The sequence below is a fragment of the Dermacentor variabilis genome, chromosome 4 (assembly GCF_050947875.1).
Source record: "Dermacentor variabilis isolate Ectoservices chromosome 4, ASM5094787v1, whole genome shotgun sequence".
NCBI lineage: Eukaryota > Metazoa > Arthropoda > Arachnida > Ixodida > Ixodidae > Dermacentor > Dermacentor variabilis.
Window position 1 is genome coordinate 206249430 of NC_134571.1, and position 13982 is coordinate 206263411.

At 47.8% G+C, this 13982-nt stretch overlaps 1 protein-coding gene across 3 annotated transcripts in view; it reads right to left on the reverse strand.

Moving 5' to 3' along the window:
- Liprin-beta (liprin-beta 1) overlaps positions 1–13982 on the reverse strand; it is a 148843-nt gene that overhangs the window by 117011 nt on the left and 17850 nt on the right. Inside the window, exon 1 of one of the 3 annotated variants that reach the window (XM_075690850.1) lies at positions 5530–6546. The exons of the other annotated variants lie outside the window; for them this stretch is intronic. Within the exon in view, the coding sequence (XP_075546965.1) occupies positions 5530–6006 (477 nt within the window). The 5' untranslated portion in view covers positions 6007–6546. Of the gene's footprint in view, positions 1–5529; positions 6547–13982 lie in introns of those variants that run through there. 3 annotated transcript variants of the gene reach the window in all.

The window sequence follows — 13982 nt, forward strand, 5'->3', positions numbered from 1 at the left end:
ATTAGCTGCGAGGTTACATCGGCGCTCGGTCACCATTGAATATTTTATCATTCGCGGTACGAGCACTTTTCTATTTTACTACGCGACAAGCGCACTCAAGACTTGACTCAAAACGGGGTTTCCTCTGTGCGCTTGTCGCATGCCTTATAGTGCAGCGTCGGATTAATGCCGTGGCATACACGTCGTTTAATTACGCGCACAGGACACGAATCAAATCCGAATCCTTAATCAAGCCGCGGCGTCGTGCCAAAGCAGTCGTAACTGTGCTCAGGATACCCCCGTCGTCTTATTGCGTACGTGCAGCACGCGTGTGTTCTTCATCAACGGCGACAGACAGCGCGCGTGGCTGTCAACTCGGATACTTGCAGACGGCGAGTGCGAATATGCAAGGCAGGCGCCAGGCAAATTCTGACAGTGAGAAGATGAGCGGAAAATAGCCTTCGGCGTGCTCCAAGCCGCGCGCAAGCAGCTTCTGGAAGTACGGAGACACTACTCGGTCGGGAACTATTCAGTCTAGATAACGGATACATACGCCATCGATTTTACACGTAGCAAAGCGATAGTGAGAAACCGCCATATTTTCTTTTTTTTCTCTCTCCCTATCTTCTGTTCACCAACGTGAGAGCCTCAACGACCATTTGGTGCGGTTTAGGCGGCGCGTGCAGCAATAAACTATAGCGCACTTTGCTATAGGCGTGCCTTGTGTAAGGTTTTGTGGGCTTGCCGTGATGTGCGCAGCTGTAGGATATTATTTCCCATCACCTAGTTTTCTAGCATAACGGAGACGTTCCCGGGAACTGGCATACGGCGCATATATATATATATATATATATATATATATATATATATATATATATATATATATATATATATATATATATATATATTGTTACGTGTAGCTGATGTACAAGTCTATATACAATATATTTACACGTAGACCAACGGTGGCAAAGATGGCGACGCTATATCAAGCGGGGCCATGTCGTCTTCTTTCTCCTCAGTGCAGCCACACTGTGGCGGCTGTTCCGTACATCACCCCTGGCAGTAGAAGCACCGTCCCGGTGCTCAATCTACACATCCGCGGTGAAAGGTGTGTGGTATGGCTTTAGTCTCGCCACGTGAACGATGTCACTTGCAGCTGACGATGACGCTGAGAGGTCGGCGGGGATGACTTCATACGTGACATCGGTCACTTGTCGCACCACACGGTATGGGCCAGTGTAGCGCGACAGCAGCTTTTCAGAAAGGCCCACACGTCGAATGGGTGACCAGAGAAGCACCAGAGAACCCGGAGTAAAGTGCACGTCGCGATGGTGGCAATCATAGAGGCCTCTCTGATGCTCCTGTGAGGCCTCGAGACGGGTGCGGGCGAGCTGGCGCGTGTGGTCGGCGTGTGCGATTGCGTCGCGGGCGTATTCAGTGGCTGAACGTGTGGCCGAGGGCAACAAAGTGTCTAAGGACAACGCGGGTTCTCGGCCATATAGGAGATAGAATGGAGAATAGCCGGCGGTGTCGTGACGTGAATTATACGCGAACGCCACATATGGTAAGTGAAGATCCCAGTCGTGGTGGTCGGTTGCAACGTACTTGGTTAGCATGTCGGTGATGGTCCGGTTGAGGGGCTCCGTGAGGCCGTTGGTCTGTGGTTGGTAGGACGTGGTGAACTTGTGCTTAGTCGAGCAGGAGCGGAGGATGTCCTCGACGACTGTCGACAGAAAGCTGCGGCCACCGTCAGTGAGTAATTGGCGCGGAGCACCGTGCACTAAAATGATGTCATAGAGCAGAAAGTCAGCAACGTCAGTAGTACAACTTGTCGGGAGGGCTCTGGTGATTGCGTACCGCGTAGCATAATCAGTAGCGACGGCGACCCATTTATTTCCGGAGCCCGGGAGAGGAAACGGTCCAAGAAGGTCTAGACCAACACGGAAAAATGGTTCCGGTGGGATGTCGATCGGCTGGAGACATCCAGCTGGAGGTGTGGAGGGCTTCTTCCGGCGCTGACAGGGCTCACAAGTGGCAACGTAGCGCCGCACGGAGCGGGCGAGACCCGGCCAAAAGAATCGACGGCGTACACGGTCGTATGTGCACGAGACGCCCAAGTGTCCAGCCACGGGAGCGTCGTGAAGTTCTTGGAGGACAGTCGAACGCAGGTGTGATGGAATTACGAGCAGAAGGTCAAGGCCGTGTGGATCGAGACTGCGGCGGTATAGTGTCCCCTCCATAAGGAGAAACATCCGGACAGAGGCGTCGCCAGGCGTTGACTCCATATGGTCGATGAGGGCTCGTAGTGTAGGATCGCGGCGTTGCTCGTTGCCGATTTCAAGCAACTGGGACAGAGAGAAAACGCAAGCGATGGTGTTCGCATCAGCGGGTAGTCGACGGGGTAGCGGGACAAACAATCGGCATCCTGGTGCAAGCGTCCCGGCTTATATACCACGGAGAAGGTATATTCTTGCAGGCGTAACGCCCAGCGAGCGAGTCGTCCCGTGGGGTCCTTGAGCGAGGATAGCCAGCAGAGCGCGTGGTGATCAGTGATGACACAGAAGGGGCGTCCGTACAAGTATGGACGAAACTTGGCAACAGTCCACACAAGAGCGAGACACTCGCGCTCTGTGATTGAAGAATTGCGCTCGGCGGGTGATAGAAGTCGGCTGGCATAGTCTATAACGCCATCATGTCCACGCTGGCGTTGTGCTAACACTGCTCCTATGCCGTGACCACTGGCATCAGTTCGAACTTCCGCTGAGGCAGACGGGTCAAAATGGGCCAGAATTTGAGGCGTGGTAAAGAGAGTAGTGAGCGCTGCACTGAGGAGAAAGAAGACGACGTGGCCCCGCTTGACAGAGCGTCGCCACGTCGTCTTCTTTCTCCTCAGTGCAGCCACACTGTGGCGGCTGTTCCGTAGCAATATATATATTTCGGCTGGTCTACCAGCCGAAACGTCAGTGCAATATGCTTATTCAACGTACTTTTTTTTCTTCATTTTACTACAGGGGCCAGCGTGATTTCCTCAAGCCATATATATAAGAGTCTATAGGGATCTTAAAACTGGCATCGGTGGTAGAGACATCTTGCGGCGCAATGCTCAGGAATAACACGCTGGTCCAAACCGTCGTATACAATGCGCGGCTCGACAAAAAAAAAATAAAAATAAGACGCGAGAACGCCATCGCGATGTTTACGTCTTCCGATGGCCCGACCCGCTTGCGCTAACAACATCAGCGAAACGCAGTCTGTCAATGCAACAAGAGCACTTGGGGTAAAACTGCGCCACGTGTTATCGCAACAGGCGTCTTTTTCTTTTTTTTTTTTCAGACAAGCTTCCGCTTCAATGAAGCTGTCCGTTATCGCGGGTGCTACCACACTAAACTTGTCCACTAACGATTTTCTTGTATATATGCTTCGCCTTCAGCGCTACGTCCACTGCAATAGCAGGGAAGCTTGAAGCTTGTGGACGTAGGCCTACATTGGAGAAACAGCCAGTGTTAACGCACTCGAGAGCGAAATAAGGTACACACACAGCCAAGGATGCAGCGTTGCTATTTGCCTGGGGCGGTGGGTTCCTGTGGAGGCCGAACTAACTGTTGCATTGGTGAATAAAAGTGATAAGGGATAAAAGGGATAAGGTGCCTCAGAAAGGCCGACACCGGTCCCTGTCGCCGACAACGACCACACGTGACGTCACCCTATTCTAACCTGTTGACGCTAACCTGCGGAGGATGACAAGGACGCCTTTGACGGAGATAGGAGCCCCTATCGAAACGTAGGCCTGCAGACACCTTGTCCCTGCTTGTAACTTTTATATCGCAGTGTGCCTGTACTCCACTGCCGGCCCCCTTCTTGATTTTGCATTGAGGAAGGCGCACAAAATATATCGGACGTTGTAGTGATAAACATTCTTAAGTTTATTTACGCGTGCTTCATTCTTTTGTACAAAAAGAGCCTCCTTGAGGGCCTCCTTGTAGCGTTATTCGTAATTTTGTGTCCCCGGGGTGCGTGAGAGCAACCCCGTGATTGACGCTTATGCAAACAGCCCTCGTTCGTGTGTGTAAAGAATTATTTTCGGGAGGGCTGTTGCGGGGGCAGAAGCGGCCATTTTGAGATGTTCGCTTACTTTAGTGAATGAATCAAGCACGTCGTTGAAATTAATAGCGTAAACGTATATTTTGACATACACAAAGTATATCGCCGCAGCAATAATTTTGGGGCGTCAAAAACCCCCTAATTCTCCCCCTGGTTATGGCCTGAAGTTACTTGGTCCTCATCTGCTTTAGCTTTTCGAACGCTATACCAGCGCCGTCTGTCTCTTTCGTACGTCCCGACTTTTATTTGATCTTAGCGCTGTTTCTGTTCAAGTCATGAACCAACCAACCCAAATGCATAAGCTTCTGCAGTTTCGGCAACTGAAGTGCCGAAACATGTCTTTGGCAGACTTCAGGCATAGATATCTCTGAAGTAGTGCTAGTCTTAGGATTCTTTTTCCTAACCAAACTTGACTGTACTGCTCCTAGGCTTCAATTTCATAAGCATGTGCCCTAAGTAAAGCAATTAAAGGTGCTGGTTGGTGCACGCCCATGATTATGCTGCGTTTTTACACTGGCAAGAAATATAGCAAAGAAAGGAGCAAGGACGCAGATGGACGACTGCGTTCTTGCTCCAATTTTTTATATTTTTTGCCAGCGTAAAACTCAGCGCAACATAACCTGAGTGTTTGAAGTTTATTTATTGAATACTTATTGCAGATACAAAAATATTGATGTTTAGTACAGAAAAAAGGTCCCATAGTGTAAACACTGTAGGGGGACCTTTTATAATGTTAAAAAAAAAAACACTCATGCTACTTGACAGCAAGAAAGGCAGCGAGATATAAAAAATACGACAATGCAAATACAAATACAATATGATGCAAAAGAATAATACAATGGAAAATATGAAACGGTAGGGATAAGGCTTAAGCAGAAGTAAGAAACGAAGCACACAGTATTAGAAACGACAGAACTGAAGTTGTGTTTTAAAAGACATATTCAATAAACGGAGCTATAGGTTAAACATGAAATTGCGAAGCTGATGTTTGACAACTTGTGCCCTAAAGTTAGTATTAAAAGTTAATTACCATATTTCAGTTAGCGATATTATCACTGAATTATTTCTTGTGTCCCTCTAGCCAAGTAGCCTAGACTTCTGCAGCAACGGCAGGGGCCAGATATGACACCCAATTTTTTTTTAAGTATTCCGTACAAAGGGAAACACCTTGCATCTATAGGGCTGATCCACTACTCGGCCAACGGTACTAGGGCCTCAGCATCACACTCACTGGACCCTCTCCTATCCTGTGCTCCTCTACATATGTAGGAGGTTTACACGTCGTCACTTCTGTAACTCCGTGCATCGACTCCACGCTCCTGTAGAAGGCCCAGACGTTACGGCGAACGACTTCCAAAATCCGTTCGGTGACAGGCTCCAGTGTACGGAACAACGCGTTTAAAGAAAAAAGACCGTACCATAGCACAGAATTAAGCGAGCACTCACAGAAGCACGAGCACGATACGCCGGTGGAGCAGGCGGCCACCACCAGGGCGGCGCCACAGAGCCAGCCCAAGCGACATCTGGCGCCGTCCGAAAGCGGCGGACAGTTGCCGGCTTCGGCGGCGGCGTCGGGGGCGGCAACCGGGGCCTGATGGGCGGAGACGCCACACTCCAATGCCACGGGTTCCGGAAGGCGTCCTCCACGGCGATGGCCAGTTCGGCAACGACGCCCCGTCCCCTCTTCGCGGCGCCCGTGAGGCTCGCCGCGCTGCAGTCACTGCAGCTGTCGTCGTCGTCGTCTGCTTCCACGCTGGCGGTCGTCGAGGCGGCCGAAGACATCGTCCTGCTGTGCCGGCTGCCGCAGGCGGAGACCTGGCGGTACGGCGACGCCGCCTGCCGTCTCCGGACGCCGGGCCGAGGCGACGGGCTTCGTGGAGGTCGGTGCGCCACAAACTGTGGCGTCGGCTCCGGGAGGTTCATGACGTTCGCGCGCGCAGAGTACGGCGTGGCTCGACGAAGGACGAACGAAGGGCAGACAGAGCTGATCGCAAGGCGTTATGCCGATATCGTCAAAAGGCCCAGGTTGGCGCAGGTGGAAATACGCGAGTTGAGCACTACTGAATTGGACGCTCCGTCCAGAACGTTCCACCTGCCGCCTCACTTGGCCTGCCGAACCTTGTAAGGGCAACGCGCAGCGCGACACTGTGAAAGGCGCGTTGGCGCACCGCACACAATGCGGCGTATCCAAAGTGCCGCGATTAGCACCGGCAAGGCCGCTCCACGAAAACACGTCGGTGAATCCGCATACCGGTCGCCTCCACTGACGAGAGCACGGCAGTGCAGGCGACCGACGGCGAGCGTCAGACCACCGCGAAGGCGCACGTGCTGCTCTGCGACGTTCTCGCGGCCGACGGAGGAACGGCGCGCGCTAACCCATCTCGCCGAGTCAGCAGGCCACTGCGGCGTCGGGAGCAAGCGGTCGGCTGCCGCGCGGCAATCCGTGGTGGCCTCTGGGATGGCCGCACTGCGACGCGCCTCTGCGTGCCACCGAGTGGGCTGGCCTTCGCGGACCCGCGGAGCCCAAGACGCCAATCCGCGCCTCGGCCAAGGTCGCCGTGTGTATACGTCTCCGACGCTGCTCGTTAATGAGTCCATTAACGGCAGAGCGGAAGGGAGAAACGGGCGGCTGTCACCTAATGCGCAACGCTGGAAACGGGGTCACGCGCGGCCGTAGCGTGTGTCGTGGTGACGAGAGCATCCCCGACCTTGGAGAGGGTTGGAGGGTGCCACAGAGCTCGGGTTCGGAGTGCCGGGCGGGAAGTTTCCGCTCTACCGCCGCGAGCCAATGGCGCGGTATACGAACGCGTGTGCCGTGCATTAGAAATCCAGAGCTTGCATTATTCGAGGCAGAACCAAACTCCTCGTAGCCTGCAGCAACACTGCTCCCGAGGTGGACAAGATTGGGGAAGAAGATTCCAAGCCACTATTGCGAATATCGGCCGGTAAAGGCGTGATGTCGCATCTGTTCCATAAGGGCAAACATAGTAGCAATCTTTTTCTTTTTTGCTGGAGTCCAGCGGGATGTATATGGAAAGGCACATCCTGGGTAGCCTCTCAAGTGGGGCAGGGGGCTGCACAGTCAATTGCGCCACCGCTGAAGTGTAGGCATGCCTCTGGTCTGGGCGGCAGCCCGCCCCCCTGCTCCCCATTCTGTAACAAACAATGAATATGCATGTGGCCAAAAAGAGCGGACACAGAGTGCACTCTCCATAAATAAATGAGGGTACATGCCCCCATGCTTGTGGACTGTGGCTGGCACATGCCAGCTGCATTGAAGTAGGGAGCAGTTACAAGAGCCACCACATGCCAACTCCCCGCATCCACGAAAAATGCAGGCAACTCTTGCCCCACAGAAATCATGATCTGAACATGAGGTATAAATGAATTCATTAATAACCTTTATTTCGAGAAGGGATGGCTCTATGAACTGGATAGGGTACGAGGGTTGTTGGACAGGATTATTTAGGTAGTCGCACTTAATAAAAGCAGAAAATTTATCCAAAACTCATTTCATATTTTTAAAGCGAAGCTTTCTTTGCCTTTCCGTTCGACTTTCCCACTGCTGCTGCTGCTGTGGCTGCTGCTGTCCAGCATACCACACCCGGGGGGAGGGAGGAGGTTCAGAGCGCGTATATACATGGAAGGAAAGAGGCAGAGAAGAAAAGAGACACAACAAACTCGTTTGGACTGCACCACGTCGAATGTGCACAATTCCCTCTGGAGCTCCTTGGGTCGTCGCCGCATTAGCCCCTTGACAGCTGTAATGATCCGTGACCCCCGCAAGTGCTTACCTTTCTACCAATGTGCAAGTCCAGAGGGAAGCTACGGATAGAATGGAAGAGAGGGCGAGAGGAGGCAGTCGGAAAAATGAAACGAGTGAATAGCAGTCTTGCCACTCTTCGCTCGCAGTTCCCATACAAATAGAAGGGGGGGTGGGGGGTGGATAGGGAACAGGTGACATGAGCACGCAAAGAAACGCTGGATACACTTAAGCTTAAGGTACGGTATGATGCATTTCTGCTATTTCTGAAAAGTAAAACCATGTAAATATGTCTAGCAGACAACTTACACAGACAATTAAAGAGTGCCGCCGGGTCCAGGCGACACTGCAGAAGCAGTCGACCGTCAAATCGACACTTCTGTGCTTGCCACGATAGCTTTGCAGCTATGGCATTGCTCGAGGTAGCGGATTTGACTGAGACAACCGCATTTCAACAGGGGCGAAACAAAACTCACGCCCTTTGATTTAGGGGCACGTTAAAGAACACGGTGCCAAAATTAATCCTGAGTGTGCCACTATGGCCTGCCTCATAATCGGATTGTGGTTTTGGCATGTACAACCCCATAATCCAATTCAAGTTTAATGCTTCTGCCACGATGCGATGTGCCATGTGAGGCAATGACAATGCTCAACCCTCTCAGGTTATGAAATATGGCGCACAACACCTCAAGCAGACACCTCTCCCTTTGTGTTTTGTGTACTACGTAAACAAACAGCAGTGGTGCACACAAGGTAACGTTTAACATCAACTCACTGCTCTTGCGTTGGACAAAACGTTAAAGAAATTAAACATTGAAAAAAATTAAACATTCACCGTCAACATCACTGCTAATTATCGTCAATCAAAGCAAACAGCACATTGATTCCCACAGTGCGTGGTATCCGCATAATTCTTTATTATGATAGCAATTACATGGGCACTCCAAGTGAATTTTCACCGTTGGCGTCACCATGGGGCTCTGCATGCATATTGGTATACGGGGGGTGCTTCACTTAACTTGAGCCAAACCTTAAAAATAAGCAAACACCACATAGCTGGACCGAACCAAGGTAATGTTGTTTGCCCTCGCTTGGAGAAAGGTTATTTGTTGCATTCTGCCTAATTAGGTGAGTAGTCTTATTAATTAATCAACTTCTCAATTATTATAATTCGATGAAAAGTGTCAACGAGAAAATTGTAGTCATGAAAATCGAAGTTACATGAAACACTCTGTATGTGTGCTATATGCTTATCCATGCCATATATGGGGCTTATATTACTACCCTATCAATCACTAAAGTTGCTCACGGCAGGTCTTAAGCTCCTAAATAAATGATTTTTCTGAATTTTGAGAATGGCAGCCCACAAACAAATTTCACGAAACATAACACTGACTGCACATTCCTTTTATCTTAAATCTCTCAGACTATTATTAAAAGTGCAAAACAATATCAGTGCTCAAACATGAAAATGAGATAATTTTACTGGCGCTGCTCTAATAGAGACAGCTAACTGGCGCCCATGCAATATCATTGCAAGCCCCACATAGTGTGTTAAAACTTTTCAGGGTGCCAGAAATTTTGGCGCACTCACGTACTGCTGCATCGTTGTTAGTGGGGCCCACACATAGGTAGAACACCATCTAAGAAGTTCAATTGCAATGCTAAATCTTGCTAATTAGCACTTCACCCTTGGGGCGAATCTGACAATGTTTTATTATAACAAGGGATCATTTCTTTGCCGAACAACACCTGGTAGGTTTCCACAGAACAGAATACCAGTCAAACCTATGCTACGCCTTTCAAGGTCTACTTTCATGTCCATCTCACCGCGCATTTTTTTACAATAGTGTCCAACACAGTTTGCTAATCATGTCAGAATAGCTGCTGTGGTATGGGAATTTGGTGATGTGATGCTAACAGAAACCAATAGACTGCTAAATAAAGCCTTAGAGGTGGAGACATAGACCAAAGCTGAACCTGAAAGAGTGGCAGAACGTCCACAGAGGAGGATGGACACTCCAGATACACTCAACCATGATAAGCCATGCAAACATCAAGAAATTCACGAAAAAAATAAAACGTTGCTGCTTAACCAACCGAGAGCTTTCTGAAGCCCTTGACTGATTGTTGAGGACCTACCAATAATTTCTGATGGATGAACAGGTGCACCATATTGCAGAAACATTTGTGCCCTGTCTCAGTTCAGGTGTGTATGGCTGAAGTGAACAAGGAAGCTTGCTCACACACATTCACATTGAAAGATACACACATAAAGGCACATGCAAACAAGCATGCACAGATGCACACAACTTATCAAGATCAATGCAGAACAGCATAATCACACCATTGCAAAAGCACACGATGTGAATTAGTATTGTCATTATCGTTGCCAATAAATGCTTCCACATTAGCTCATGATGATGATCACAAATGGCAGTTCCTTTGAATCGGGGTGGCAACAAATGGTTCATCTGTGTGAGCTAGTTACATGTTACTATATCATAAGCTTGCCTATAATCTGCTTCATTTTGGGAAAATTACCTATGCCTGTGGTGCACCCATTTGCACCTCCACCATGATTTTTACGTCTAAGCATAATTGGCCAGCTGTTCAAATCAGCGATGTTGGTCTGTGGCCACGAAGGATTCTGTAGTACAGTGCTAAAGTTGGTCATACTTTGGCTTAAGTTCTTTACAAAGTTATTCCTCACAATTTTGAGAATGAAAGATCTTAAACAAATGTCATGAACCAAAACGCCGACAATGCATGCCTTTTATGTTAAATCTTCTCAGACTGAAATATTAGCAGTGTGAAACAATAACAAAAGATTGGCACAAGCAAGAGGTAGTGTTTCTACTTGGAAGCTCGCCTTCATGAATAGCATTTTGCTTAGACGCTGCGGTGCTCGCTGTGCATGTTCGCGGCGTTTCTTCTTTGCATATGCAGCAATGGCATATTCCCTGTGGCAAACCAGGTGTTGCAATGTTTAGATCAATGTAGCGACCGCATTCGTGCCCTTTCAGTTTGTGCTACGATGCAGTAGTGCTCAATGTGCATGTTCGCGGTGTCCATATGCTTGCATGCAACTCTCATTCACGAAGTGAAACATCACTAATTTTTTTTTCCCAACCAATACTCTTGCTTACCTCAGCTGCCAGCTAGTTAATGTTTCCCTCAGCTTTGAATCACGGCACTTGTGGAAAGTTCGCGTTCTCTATGGAACGCTCAATTGGTGAATAGGTGGGTGAATAGAATTCTGTTGCAATGTGCTGAGTTCCCAGATAATTACTGCAACAGACACATGCCTCAAACTGTTGTGAATATACTCATACACTGATACTCACGGCGGAGCACGTCCTTAAAAGGCAAAGATCCAGGAGAGCACGTTGTTGGGCGAGTCGGTCGTACATACTTAAAGAAGGGAATTGCGCTAAAAAAAGACACGGACGAGTAAGGACAAGATCCAGGCTTGTCTCATGACCATGTTGCACGTCACTGGCAGCGACCGATCACGCATTTCGGCGACAGACGTCGTAAGCTTGGCCTTCAGCTCCGGAAAGCGTTCTGACTTCGACACGCGGAAACCTCTTTGCTTGCCGTCACAGGTGAAAATTTTGCTTCACTGCCATCGCCACTCTCACACCACCCATTAAACATCAAACTTGTGGCCCACTGCGCAGTTATTTGTTTCTTCAGCGTAAAGGATGGCAGCTCTCTTCAACGCCACTGTGAATGTGCGCCGAATGTTTAGTGGACTCGGAGCACCCATGACGACTTAGGAAGCATGAAAGTAGCATGTGGCCGGCAGTCAAATCGAACGCATGAAACTACAGGGAAAGAAAAACACGCGAGCCACGAGCGGTGTCTGCTCTTCCATGAACTATCGATACTCCCTGCAAGCATCGCTGTTCTGAGGGTGCCGCCGCAAGTTGAACAGCGCCACTTTCATGAACTATCGACACCCACATCAGTGCTGTGTGAGCTGTAAAACTCAAAAATGTTGAAAAACTCTTCCGAAAAGCAAACAAACTTGCGGGATAGCCGAAAGCTACGGGTGGAGCGGTAGAGCAGAACATAAAATTGTAACTACGTTGTAGCTCTCCTGATATCCCATTGGTCTCGCTTTTTTTTTTTTTCGGTGCCATGTTTTGGTTTCGATTGTAAGCCAACCCACCCCACTTCAGATTTTAAAATTTAAAGAAAGAGGTCGACTTACGATTGTGTAAATACGATACATCCGTCCGTGCAAAATAAGGTGTTAGTGAATTCGGATGGTGGTGTCGAGTAAGCCTAGACATTTGACTAGACAGATAGGATGCAGGATTAATTGATAAATCTCCATTAAAAAGCATGGAAAGAAATAGAATTCTTAAGTTTTCCCTTTGCCGCTCAAGGATTTCGATGCCATTATCACGCATTATTTGTGAGGGGGAGCCATATAGAGAGAATTTTGAATATATGAATCGCACAGCTTTTTCCTGTACCCTTTTGAGACATTTAATGTTTTGTTTAGTAAATGGATCCCAAACAACACATGCATATTCAAGTTTCAGTCTAATTAATGAATAATAAGCAAGCAGTTTTACATTGGGTGGGGAATTTTTAAGTTTATGTCGCAAAAAATATTATTTACGCAAGGCCAAAGAACAAATATTATCATTGTATGATAAATTGTAAGTAATTGTGACACCCGAATACTTATACTTTGTTTCTTCCTGCAAAGACAACGAACCTAACGTTTAGCTAAACGTTAGTCGAGCCTTCTGACGAGTGAAGCGAAGAAAGACCGTCTTTTCAGTGTTAAGCCGCATTCCCGACATTTTGCACCAATCAGTAATGCCAGCAAGAGAAGTATTTAAATCAATTTGATCACGTGTTGAAGCGATTGCTCTAAAAAGCACACACTCGTCCTCAAACAACCTAATTTCCACACTGGAATGAATTGCAGTAGTAATATGATTTAGTAAAGTAAAAAGAGCAATGGTCCTAGGACACTTCCTTGAGGAACTCCTGAGTTGACTGGAAGACAGCCAGACTGTTGCTTATTAATTGCCATGAACTGGTGGCGATTTGTTAGATAGTTTGTTATCCATGTGATCAATATTTCTGGAAGCTCAAGATGTCTAAGTTTTAGTATTAGTTTGTCATGTGGAACTGTATCGAAGGCTTTGCTAAAATCAAGAAATACAGCATCAATTTGACCATATTTAGCAAGGCATTAGGCAAGTTAATGAATTACAAGCTGTGTAATTGTTGAATAGCCTTTTCTAAATCCGTGCTGAAAATGACAGTATTGAATGTTTATCTAGAAATTCTTTAGTATAATTGGCAACAATAGTTCAGTGTGCTACACCTCGTTGCTGTAAGAGCTGTTAGCGCATTAAGCAGCAGCCGCTTTGTAACGTGGCCGATGCTGCACGAGAAAATGCTTGCGATTACTGGCACCAAGACAGAAGCTGATCATGCCAAGTATGCTTGGCTTCGTCATCAAGGGGAGTACGGTAGCGCGATTAAAAGACGGGACAAAAGAGGACACACACAGCGCTGCGTGCTCCCCTGTGTGTCTGGCTGTCTGCCAGTCAACTCAGGGAAGTGTCCTGGGACCATTGCTCTTTTTACTTTACTAAATCATATTACTAGTACTGCAATTCATTCCAGTGTGCAAATTAGGTTGTTTGAGGACGAGTGTGTGCTTTTTAGAGCAATCACTTCAACATGTGATCAAATTGATTTAAATACTTCTCTTGCTGGCATTATTGATCGGTGCAAATTGTCGGGAGTGCGGCTTAACGCGGAAAAGACGGTCTTTCTTCGCTTCACTCGTCAGAAGGCTCGACTAACCTTTAGTTAAACGTTAGGTTCGTTGTCTTTGCAGGAAGAAACAAAGTATAAGTATTTGGGTGTCACAATTACTAACAATTTATCATGGAATTTATACAATGATAATATTTGTTCTTTGGCCTTGCGTAAATAATATTTTTTGCGACATAAACTTAAAAATTCCCCACCCAACGTAAAACTGCTTGCTTATTATTCATTAATTAGACTGAAACTTGAATATGCATGTGTTGTTTGGGATCCATTTACTAAACAAAATATTAAATGTCTCCAAAGGGTACAGAAAAAAGCTGTG